This window comes from Gossypium hirsutum, chromosome D13 (genome assembly GCF_007990345.1).
Source record: "Gossypium hirsutum isolate 1008001.06 chromosome D13, Gossypium_hirsutum_v2.1, whole genome shotgun sequence".
In the NCBI taxonomy this organism is placed as follows: Eukaryota; Viridiplantae; Streptophyta; class Magnoliopsida; order Malvales; family Malvaceae; genus Gossypium; species Gossypium hirsutum.
In genome coordinates this window covers 49724674-49737061 of record NC_053449.1, presented here as the reverse complement: position 1 = coordinate 49737061, position 12388 = coordinate 49724674, and the positions used below count along the sequence as shown (strand labels likewise).

Below are 12388 nucleotides of genomic sequence, written 5' to 3'. Positions count from 1 at the left end.
AGGGTATGCTTTCATCCTCCATTGTTTAAAATTTCAGATTTTGACCTAAATAGAATTTTTTTTATATAGATAACACCCAAAATAATTACAGTATTATTTCAAAATCATCATGCATAAAACAACTATCTATCCTTAATTGATCAAGAATATCTTCCGGGGGTTATTGGAAAACTCTTGGGATGTAAGGGTATGCTTTCATCCTCCTTGCCAACATATGTGTAACTACATTGACTTCTCTTGGAATCTTTTTGATGATCACCCTCCATTGCCTTCTACAAAGCTCAAGAATTCTCGAAGGGTCTCGAAGGGAGGTCCATATACAGTTGCCTACACAATCTATCGAAAATGGCTTCCACGGCTTGTGCACAATCAATTTTGACCATAATATTCACCCAATTATTCTCCCACGCCATACGTAATCCATCATAGATTGCCCAAAGTTATTTTGACCTAAATAAAATGTTAAGACTCCATGAACAAAGCAACATTTATTCATTTATTCATTTTTCATTTTCTTTTACAATCAAAACTTACATTACAATCTAAAAGAAGATAAATGTTAACACCAAAACTTAAATCATGTACCTTAAAATGCTAGCACAAATCTTTTAACCACTTACTCTTCTAAAGGGGCATTTGGTTTGCTAAATCTTCCATTATGGCTTGTAAAGTTACATTCTGGAATGTCCCATAATCTCACATTCCTGAACAGTGTCAAGATGTTGTAATATAGGGTGTAATTTCATTACCACTACTTTCTTAGTTTATCTAAGATTTTGGGTGGAATCATATGATAAAATCAATATAAATAAATTATTATAAATAATTATAAATCATATAAATAAATTATTATAATTAGATTAAAATTGAATTCATATGATAAAATCAATGTATAATAAAAATAAGTTATTATTTTATGAAAATTTTAACACTAAAAATATTGAACTTATAGAACAACCTATATGAAAGACAATTCAATAAAATTTGCTTTCAAATAATCTTAAACCCAAACACTTACTTTGGTTGGCTATAATACTAATGCATTACAACTGAATTCAGTGGGCCCATCACTAAGCCATTGTTTGGTTGGTTGTAATGAGTTATTACAGCCCCATTCCAAATAGGATTATTCAAGGCAAAAGTTATGTTTTCAATTCGGTGGTTTGGGTTGGGAATAACTATTCAACGAATGGGTGGGTGAAAATTTTCCTCTGACTTTCAATTTTACCCTCATTTCTTTCTCACCTCTGAAGTATTTTCCTCTTTCTCATTTTTCTTCCCATTTCTTCCCAACCTTATCTCCCTCTTTTTCATGCTTTTATCCTCACCAACCCGATCTCCCTTTGACAAAATAGAGAGAAAATAGAGAGGCCTTTCGATCGTTTCTTCGGTGATATCAGCGGCAATAGCAGCTGCTATTGTGGTGAGGCGGAAGGAGTGGCCTATTGAAGAGTTTTGCAATGTGATCGAGATAATTTATGATCCAGAGGCATGTAATGTTATATCTTTCTTGTTTCATTAGGTTTTCGTTTAATCTCTAACATTCTTTTCTTCCCATCTTTACGTTTCCTTTTTTTTCCTTTGGTTACAGAGTTGCAACCCTTTCTTTTTCCTTTTTTTTTTACTTTTTCACTGCATTTTTGATTTCATTGCTTTGATTTAACAAATGCTGGAAAGATAACAAGGCGAGTTGTTGTTAAGTGAAGATGGAAGACTGGGGTAAGTTTTAATTTTGGCCCGAATTTGTTGTTAATTCTTTGACTGAAAAGTGATTCTATTTTCTTTTGTATGTTTTATTATGTATGAACTTGACTGTGGGAAATTTATGTATGAACTTGACTATGGGAAATTTCTTTTTTTAGATCTAAATGCTTGTTGGGTTTATTGAAATTTAGGGCTTTTTCTTGTTTTTGGTTTTGGACTTTATGAGGTTGAGTTGAGATGTTTCAAAGGTGTTTGCTTTGAGTTTCTTGGAAAATTGGCTATGGTGTTACCAGACCAAAAAGAGAAATTTAGAGGTTTTTTTTTCTTTTTATTAAAAATAAAAACTGCATGTAGTGAAAGATCAGTAATTGTGGCAACATCTTGGGAATCTAGTCTCGGCTTCAATTGCTGGGATTCACTAGTTCTTGTTATAAGCCAAGAAAGTTAGTAGGAGACACGTGTAATTTTTAATTGAAATGGGGAGTATTGGGAATTAGTCATACGGGGCATTTTTGCGTTTTGTTATAACAGAATACTCCACGTTATTTGGTTTGTTCGTTTTTCTTTATATTGTATGCATTGCATGCAAAACAGTTATACAGAAAATACAGAGAAAATTTCTTATATCAGAATTCTTCCAATCTTCTCTTTTCTTCTTCTAAATTCTTTCTATTTTCTCTACTCGAATTTACGTCTCGTATCAAAGTTATCAGAGCTTTCACAATCTCTTTGGCGATGGTGTTTCGACGAGGTTGCAGAAAGAGGTGGGCAATATGCAGCAGGAAATCTCAAAAATCCAAGAGGAAATCGCGCATTTGGAGGCCAAGATGGAATCTTGACTACAGGAGTTCAAAATAGAGTTTCGAGGTGACTTACAGTCGTTGTTGGTTCAGTATTTCGGACCACCACCAACTGGTTCATCGGTAAATGCTGCAGTTGTTAAGGGAAATGGGGTTTTGGAAGCTCCTCATGGGTTCTTACCCAAAACCACCGACTTACCTCAAGGACAGACGAAACCTTTTGTCACGGATGGAGGTAGTGTGTAGGTGCGGAATCCTTCTTATGAGGCAGGAGTTTCTACTAAAAACCAGTCGATTGGAGTGTCCTAAGTTTGATGGAAATGATTTCCGGGAATGGTGGACCAAATTGGAACAGTATTTTGAAGTGGAAGGCATACCTGAAGTGAATAAGGTTCGTATAGTGATGTTGAACTTAGAAGGCAGAGCATTGGAATTGCATCATTTCTATTCTCAGAGAAATGGTGGCCTACAAATGTTGTCGTGGCTGGCGTACATAAAGAGCCTCCAAAATCGTTTTGGATATGGGCCGTTCGGGGATCCGATGAGGGAGCTGGTCAACTTGAAACAGCAAGGCTCCATTTTTTGTTTAAAATCCAACAATGTTGGTGTTGTTGCTAATACCTTGCACTATGGCGCCTTGAACATGAGCATTGGTGCAACAACAATAGTTTCAAGTGGAACGGGGTGTTTGGATACAGGGCAGTTCATGTACTAGAAGGGCGTAACATTTGGTGCCCCGTTGGGAAATGGCCAAATGGAGAACTGGCCTGACTCTGGCATTGCCGATAATAGCCAACAGACTGACACTTCTACTGATGTTGACACTGACTATAAAAAAATAGCTTCATGGAGTTTAACATGGAGCTGTAATGGTGAATACGATGGATCAACCCAAGTCAAAAAGTGGTGATCAAAAGACACTTCGCAGGCTTGCTCAGAATCGAGAAGCTGCAAGGAAGAGTAGATTGAGGAAAAAAAGCCTATGTTCAGCAGCTTGAGAGTAGTCGACTCAGGTTTACAGAACTAGAGCAAGAGCTTCAAAGGGCACGGCAGCAGGGTATTTTTATCGCATCTGGACTTTCTGGGGACCATGGCCATACAGTTGCAGGAAATGCTGCTCTGGCATTTGACATGAAATATGGTCACTGGCTTGATGAACATCAACGACTGATAAATAACTTAAGATCAGCTGTAAATTCTCATATGGGGGATAATGAATTGTGCATTCTTGTTGGGGGTGTTATGGCACATTATTATGAGGTTTTCAGGCTAAAAAACACTGGTGCCAAGGCAGATGTATTTCACATGCTATCTGGTATGTGGAAAACACCTACAGAGATGTGCTTTATGTGGTTGGGAGGATTTCGTTCCAAGGCAGATGTATTTCACATGCTATATGGTATGTGGAAAACACCTGCAGAGAGGTGCTTTTTGTGGTTGGGAGGATTTCGTTCATCTGAACTTATGAAGATCGTTAAAAACCACCTAGAGCCTTTGGCAGACCAACAACAGGGATTCGGAAGGATTGGATGTTTGGTTGTGAGAGTTGCTCTCCAAAGCAATGATATTGAGCTCATTGCTGTTAATGATCCTTTCATCACCACTGATTATATGACCTACATGTTTAAGTACGACAGTGTTCACGGTCAATGGAAGCACCATGAACTTAAGGTGAAGGACTCAAAGACCTTGCAACTTTCACAACACTCCCGTATCCATCCTACATTCCATGTTTCACAATTGAAAAAACATGTGGGGTCTGCCCCAACTCAAACCCAGTTGCCTTTGGTAGATGTTCATGGTGCTTTACCAAAAGAGCCTGTTCGCATTATCGACAGAAGGATGGTTAAGAAAGGAAGTCAAGCTGTGACCGAAGTGTTGACTGCAATCCAAACCAAATTTCCTCATTTTCAGCCTTGAGGACAAGGCTGTTCTTTGGGAAGGGAGTATTGTTATGAGCCAAGAAAGTTAGTAGGAGACACGTGTGATTTTTAATTGAAACGGGGAGTTTTGGGAATTAGTCATACGGGGCATTTTTGCGTTTTGTTATAACAGAATACTCCACGTCATTTGGTTTGTTCGTTTTTCTTTATATTGTATGCATTGCATGCAAAACAGTTATGCAGAAAATACAGAGAAAATTTCTTATCTCAGAAGTATTCCAATCTTCTCTCTTCTTCTTCTAAATTCTTTCTCTTTTCTCTATTCGAATTTACGTCTCGTATCAGTTCTTTTCTTGAAACATTACCTGATGGTCGCCTCGTAGTTTTGTATAGGAATTTTAAAGTGTAAAGAGACCTTAAACTAGATTCATTTCTATTCTGCATTTCATATATTTTTGAGTTGTTAATAAGTGCTAAAGATTATGGTATGTTTCCAATCTTAGTTGGAGAACTTATTGCATTATGTCATTCTTTTTATTTTTGGTTTCCTTTTCTTGAAATCCCCTTCTTCTTTTTTGCTCAGGAAGTTGTATGTTATTGTTGCAGAGGATGAGATTCCACCTCTCCCTACAAAGGAACAACTTAAAAGCAAATGGGATGATGAAGATATTGATAACTCTGATATCAAGGAATCATGGGAAGATAAAGATGAACTTGCTCCACCTCTTCATTGTAACTTGTATTAATTACGTTTACTAGTGTATTTTCTTGTCGGGGCTCTTTGGTCCTATAGATCTTTTTATTACTTATTAAAATTCTATACTGGAAAACATGTTCAAAATTGCAACCTTTTAAACCAACTAAACATAGGCAAGAAAAACTTAGTTACAAGTGTTGAGCATGGTGTATGGATTTGCTTGTGTTATTCTGAAAGTTATTAGTTATTTCTGGATTGGTCCTGATTTGATTTTTGATACATGTATCTCCTGGCATTGTCAGATGGATAAGAATATAACTTAAGTTTGGTAATTCAAACTCTATTAAGATGCGCCTCATTCTTGATGTGATAAGAAAATCTCCATGTGATCCATTACCATCCTACTGCATCAATTAAGAAATTTGATTGATCATTAATAGTTATTCATGTATTCTATTCTTACCATTTGGATCTAGAACCATGTAGATAAAGCCTCTCCCTGTATCCTTTTTTATGGTGGCATAAGATTTGCTTTAAGGCTAATTACAGTGTCACTTATAACAATTTTGTGGATATTGACAGAATCATAGTGTTTTCCTAGATTTTTTGTTATAAACATTGGCATGAATATCTTAATACTGCTAGAACTTAAATTTGCTGACTTCTATTTAGAACTATTTCGTTGTAGTTTGTTTCTAAATTAGCTGAAGTCTTATTGTTATCCTCCACCCATTTTTTATTTTTGTGTGTGTATATATATGTGTATATATCTAAAGGTGATTTTTTTTTCTTCATTGCTTTTTTGTCAATAAGGTGTCATGATCTGACATTTTGCTTTCTATTATAGGCTTGTGGAATAAACCGATTATAAATCAATGACTGAACTATTTTCCAAGAAAGGTGATGATAAGACTCTTGATAATTTTATTCCCAAATCTGAAAGTGACTTTGTGCAGTATGCTGAGCTTATTTCTCACAAGCTTTGCCCATATGAGGTGAGTTTAACAATCTTTCTTTCCTTGCATTGTCACTGTATTGAGGAAGTTCTCACGTTGCCTAAATTCATCCTTTTATGCAGAAAAGTTATCACTATATTGCACTACTCAAGGCCGTGATGAGACTATCATTGACTTCTTTGAAAGCAGCTGATGTCAAAGATATTGCATCTTTGATCACAACAATTCCTGCTAGATTTGTCAAAAAAAAAATTCTGTAGAATGGGAAGATTGCAGTTAAGGAGAAGAAGAGTTCTAAGAAGGTAATATATGATTTGGTTTCTCTTCTTTTACATTTCCTACAATGCAATAATTTTTTATGCTATTATTCATGTTTTTGTTGTTGAGTTTTGGCATGATACAGAGACTAAGAGGATTGAAGAACATGAGGGGTATGGAAAGTGATTCAGGTTGAAGATACATGAATGGCAGAGCAGGACCCTTTTTCTTTTTTGATATTTTTGGGGGAATATTTTTGGAATTGATGTTAATTTGGGGAAAAATATAGAGAAGTTAAAATAGGAGTCTGCTTGCTTGTTTGGTGTATAGATGTTTGATATTTTTCATATATATAAAAAAGAGAATAATTATTATTTTTGGATCAATATTTATAATTTGGCAACTGTGATCCCATGAGATTATGTTATGATTTTTATTAATTCATATTTTAATAATAATTATATTAAGAATGTTATTAAATTATTTATTTTTAATTTTATCAAATTATATTTGATAATAATTATATTAAAATATGATTAAATTATTCTTTATTATTAAATTTAATCATATGTATTAATAAAATAAATAATATTTATCTAGTTTAAGGGTTATAATATGTATTAATTCATATTTTAATAATAATTATATTTAAAAAATGATTAAATTAGTTATTATTTTTTAATCCTATTAAAATTTAATAACAATAATCATCTATCTAAAAAAATTCTGCTAAAGATATTCTAGTCATTTTAGTTTTTTTCTTATGCTATTACAACATATTTCATTCAACCAAACACAAGAATACTATTACAGTTCAGTTTTATTCTATTACATTCAACTAAACAATTGAATTATTAATTACAACTCTATTCAATTACAGCTCTATTCCATTACCGTGAACATACCCTTTTTAAGTGTTTGAGATTTATTTTCACATTGTTTAGTCACTATAATTTTTAGTCCCAAAAGTCAGAAAGAGACAAAGACAAACAAGTAAAATATTTAAAGGATTAGAAGCTGACAGTGTCATCTTCGTAAATAACACAAGAAAGACGGGTACTTAACGATCAGAATAATTTATCAAGACAACTAGATATGTTATAGGGTCCCACAGCCCGCATTTATCGTTTTTGTTCTCTGCATCAAAATTCAAAGCTTCTCTCACTCTCACAAACTCCACTCTCTGCAAAGATCAAAGCCTTAGATCTGAAGTAAAATAAAAACCCAGAAATCTTTGCTTAAAATAAGATCTGGTATGGCTTATTTATTCTTCTCCTCAGTTTCATTGTTCTCTCTCCTGCATTTTCAGCTTTGTTTACTCTTGTTTTGATCTTTATGTGACCAAAGTATGCTTTTCTTTTTTGTAATGGGTTTAAGAAAGATCTGAGGTTATCCTTGTAGTTGGTTTCATGAAAGTGTGTTTTTAGTGGATAATTGAGCTTTGAGTTTTCTTTGCTATTTTAAGTGATTAATGTTTAGTGAATTTTGAGAAAGAAATGAAATTGTGAAGCTGGGTCGTTTTTGTTCAAGGCTGGTTGCCTGGCTTCGGTCAATCAAGGTACGGGTTTCATTGTTTGTTGAGGAATGTGAGGTAAATAACCTAAAAACTTGTTTTAAAAATGTTGATGGTTTGGCCAGAGTGTTTCAAATTTCTAATAAATTTGTTTTGTGTTACATTTGGCTAACATATTGGAAGCTCAATAGATCAAAACTGATATCTCTATCATACTTAAGGCTTTGTTTACATTGGTTCTTGATCTGAGATACAAAAATATTCATGTTCTTTTTCCTTGTAAACTCCCATCAGATTCATTTTTTATTGGTTTTGGATTAAGATATTCAAGAGAACTTTCCCTTGCTTCTTGCAAGAAGTCGTTGAGCATTCCTTTGTCCTCCTCGTAAATTTCAATGTTTGAGCAAGAGCAACCAAATTTTCTGCAAGTTTACTTGATTGATCAATTGCACTTTGGTCCAATATGTATGATGAGTCTTTTCTTTTTACTTCTTTTGTACTATGATCTGAACTCAGTGATACTTCCTACTAGCCTGCTTATTGCAATTTCCGAAGACAAACTTCAGAAACATTATCTAGTGTGCTTACTAAATACCGTGGTTGCATCTTCATTCTTTTTACTGCCTAAGATATTCTTTTATATGATTTCAATATTCGGATCCCTTACCAATTCATATCTTTTTACACTTTAAGTTTATCTTGTTTATTGCCATGAGATTCTTCAGTTAATCTAATTCTTGATACTTGTCCAAACTTAATGATATTCCATTGGTTGCGACTTCTGCTGCTAGGTGTATGTCATTTAGTCTGGTAAAGTGCTGTTTCTAGCTGGTCAAGAAGGTATATACTCATAATTGTCTAGTTCTGGGTTGTTCTTTCCTTTTAAATTGCAAGATTTAAAATAAATGTGTCTTAAAGTCTATTAAATGCTCTGGTGTAGGCTAGGTTGAAGTGGTAGAGTAAATGGCAGTAATGGATGCACAAAACCCTCTTCTAGGAGAAACCACTTGTGGCACTTTACTGCAGAAACTGCAAGTAATGTGGCTTCTAACTTGTTCTCTCCCATAAAATCTTTGTTTCTGGTGCATATCTGAATGTAGAAATATAGGAGGTAAAATGTTCTGCAATTGATTGAAGGAAATATGGGATGAAGTTGGTGAAAGTGATGAAGAGAGAGACAAGATGCTTCTTCAGATAGAGCAAGAGTGCTTGGATGTGTACAAAAGGAAGGTTGAGCAGGCTGCAAAATCAAGAGCAGAACTTCTTGTGACCTTGTCAGATGCCAAACTAGAGCTTTCCACACTTGTATCAGCTCTTGGAGACAAAAGTTTTCTTGGTGTTGTGAGTAATCACTTAATATCTTGTTCTAATCATATTTGCTCTAGATAATAGGAAGTTATTACTCTTGGTATGCAAATCAATGTTGTTTATAAGTTTGCTGTAGGATACTGTGAAGGCATCAGGGACAATCAAGGAGCAACTTGCTGCTATAGCGCCAGCCCTTGAACAGCTGTGGAAACAGAAAGAGGAGAGAGTTAAGGAGTTTTCTGATGTACAATCACAGATTCAGAAGATATGTGGGGAAATTACTGGGAGTGCCAATGAGCAGGCTGGTGCTCCTGCAGTGGATGAGTCTGACTTGTCCCTAAAGAAGTTGAATGAATATCAAGTAAAGCTCCAAGAACTTCAAAAAGAGAAGGTAAATTCATTGTCTTACATATTCTGGCATCAAGTCTGTACATGCATCAATGCCACTAAGTTCTCATTGCATTGCAGAGTGATCGGCTGCATAAAGTCCTTGAATTTGTTAGCACTGTGCATGATCTTTGTGCTGTACTTGGAATGGACTTCTTTAGTACTGTAACTGAAGTTCATCCAAGCTTAGATGATAAAACATGTGTGCAGTCAAAAAGCATCAGCAATGATACACTATTAAGGTTGGCTGAGACAGTCTCAGCTTTACATGAAGATAAGAAGCAGAGGATTCATAAGGTATTACTATTGAATGTAGTAGTTCTGTTTTTTTTTTTCTTCTTCTTCTTTTCTGGTGAAAATGTACTCCCCATTTTTCTTCTTGATACGTTAGCATCAGACACAGGTATATGACCAGATTGGCACATCTTTATTACGGACATAAATATGAGCTTTGTAGTATATTCAACTTTTATACTTCTATTCCAATAGTTTAAAATATGAAATCAACATGTTCCTCTTTGACAGCTTCAAGAGTTAGCAACTAAGCTAACTGATCTGTGGAATTTGATGGACACTCCTGAAGAAGAAAGGAGATTATTCGACCATGTTACCTGCAACATCTCTGCATCAGTTGATGAAGTGGATGTTCCCGGTGCTCTTGCTCTGGATCTGATTGAACAAGTAATCAAGTTTCTTAGTTGGTTGTTTAGGTATGAGTGAGAAGAGTTGCTAACTTGTATTTATTTTCTATTGTCCTGAAGGCAGAGGTAGAAGTTGAAAGGCTTGATCAGCTAAAGTCAAGCAGAATGAAGGAACTTGCTTTCAAAAGGCAAGTGGAGCTTGAGGAGATATTTGCCCATGCTCATATAGAGATAGATCCAGAGGCTGCTAGGGAGAAAATTATGGCTCTGATTGATACCGGGAATGTTGAGCCTGCTGAGTTACTAGCTGACATGGATAATCAGATCACAAAAGCGAAAGAAGAAGCCCTTAGCAGGAAAGAAATATTGGATAGGGTTGAAAAATGGATGTCAGCTTGTGAAGAAGAAAGTTGGCTTGATGACTACAATCGGGTACTTATCTCTTCTTCAACCTCGTTTTCTCTTTGGCTACTTGCTCTGATTTCTCTCTCCCTTTTTGGTGGGACTGGTGAGTGTATTGATTTGCAATATTGCATTGAAGATACCAGGAACTACTCTGATAATGTGGCCATGATATTTTTGCACAACCTTTTTATCCTAACATGATCTAATTGAGAACATGACCTGGAGTGCTGTAGGTTGATATATAACCTTAATGGTGATCCTTGAATCCATCAACTTATTTATTCCGATATTGCCTGATAAAAGTTTTGGATTTGACATTTATGAGTGACTGCTAGCTCCTCAGCATGTTTAAGATGTATACCCCTGTACCTCTATGTAGGGAAAAGTACTATCATAGTACTAAAGATGCAGATTTGATGGTGATCTTCCCTGCTAATGCTCTAGCTTATTACCTGTAACTGACGCTGAGTATTTGGTTCCACTAATATTTTCCTGCTGGAACAGGATGATAACAGGTACAATGCAAGCAGGGGGGCACACTTAAACCTCAAGCGTGCTGAGAAGGCTCGTATTCTGGTAAACAAAATTCCAGGTAGGACCATATAGAGTCCTATGTCCATATTAATCTCCCTGAACCATCATTAGGAATTCAATTTCTGGTCATGAAGTTCCTTTCGATCTACTTTATCCGCTGCTGAGTTGATAAATTTTGTTATCTTAAGCTCTACTGATTTAGAATTAGTAATCAAATTAAAATTTTAAATCTCATTTGATTTGGAAGAAATTTATTGTGTATGTACGATAAGGTTGGTCACCATCGCTAATGCACCTATTTCAAGAGATTAAATGAAATGATCTCCTGAAACTAATAAGTTCTAGTTTCCAGCCATCCATGGCATATTTGTCTTTAACATCTACATGGTAGAGGAGAACTTTAATGATGCTACAACTCTAGATCTGCTTAGCATGCATGTATAGCCTGACATTTTCTGTATTAATTGCCTTTATTGGCCTGTTTAGGTATGGTTGACACTTTGGTTGCCAAAACTCGAGCTTGGGAGGAAGATCGTGGCATATCATTTAAGTACGATGGCATTCCGCTCCTTGCCATGCTAGATGAATATGCTATGCTCAGGCAAGAAAGGGAAGAAGAGAAAAGGAGGCTTAGGGTAAATTTTCTAGTCATTATCAGTTCCAACTATTTTTAAACTTCAAGCATGAACCTAGATTTAGACATGAAGAAGGTGAACTTAAATGGTCTCTCGTTGTACTAAATGCGGTAACTGGTAACCTATAAAACCTACAGGATCAGAAGAAGTTCGGTGAGCAGCAAAACACAGAACAAGAACCCATATTCAGTTCAAGGTCAACCCCAGCTCGACCAGCTAGTACAAAGAAGGTGGTGGGACCTCGTACCAATGGAACCCCCGGCAGACGCTTGTCTTTAAGTGCCAGTCAAAATGGAAGCAGATCTGCAGCTAAAGAAGGGAAGCGGGACAGCATGAGGGTGGCAGCTCCTACCAACTTTGTTGCCATATCAAAGGAGGATGCCGCCTCCCATGTTTCTGGAACTGATAGATCACCAGCATCACCCTAATAATAAATAAATTTAGTGGTTTACACCCTTTGTCTTGTTACTAGTGTTATTACCTGATATTGTTTACCATATCGAAGAGCTGTTGTAGCAATATAGTGAGTGAGTAGGAGAGTATACTGTTATTAGCGTGTAACATTGTGATATTTGACATTTTAACGCTGGTTTTCTATTCATGTTGTCCCATGAGCTGATACAGTAAACCCTATTTATAATAATAACATTCCCTTTTCATCTATAAT

The 12388-nt window shown here is 35.6% G+C and overlaps 1 protein-coding gene and 1 pseudogene across 4 annotated transcripts; both read left to right on the top strand.

Annotated features, from left to right (window-relative positions):
- The first annotated feature begins 1137 nt into the window (after window positions 1-1137).
- LOC107919532 (uncharacterized) lies at window positions 1138-6684 on the top strand (annotated as a pseudogene).
- A 706-nt stretch (window positions 6685-7390) lies between these two features.
- Window positions 7391-12387, top strand: LOC107919533 (65-kDa microtubule-associated protein 1). Of its 4 annotated transcripts, none has more exons than XM_016848977.2 (11): window positions 7391-7551; window positions 8603-8651; window positions 8752-8846; window positions 8949-9152; window positions 9256-9510; window positions 9588-9803; window positions 10032-10187; window positions 10268-10579; window positions 11057-11144; window positions 11573-11721; window positions 11859-12387. In XM_016848977.2, the coding sequence occupies exons 3-11, from the start codon at window positions 8775-8777 to the stop codon at window positions 12147-12149; spliced, it is 1743 nt and encodes a 580-aa protein (XP_016704466.1). In that variant the 5' UTR covers window positions 7391-7551; window positions 8603-8651; window positions 8752-8774; the 3' UTR covers window positions 12150-12387. The 4 variants fall into 4 exon arrangements, with proteins under 4 accessions (XP_016704466.1, XP_040964962.1, XP_016704468.1 ...); XM_016848978.2 differs by having other exon boundaries at window positions 7551-7856; XM_016848979.2 differs by lacking the exon at window positions 8603-8651 and having other exon boundaries at window positions 7414-7551.
- The last annotated feature ends 1 nt before the right edge of the window (window position 12388 follows it).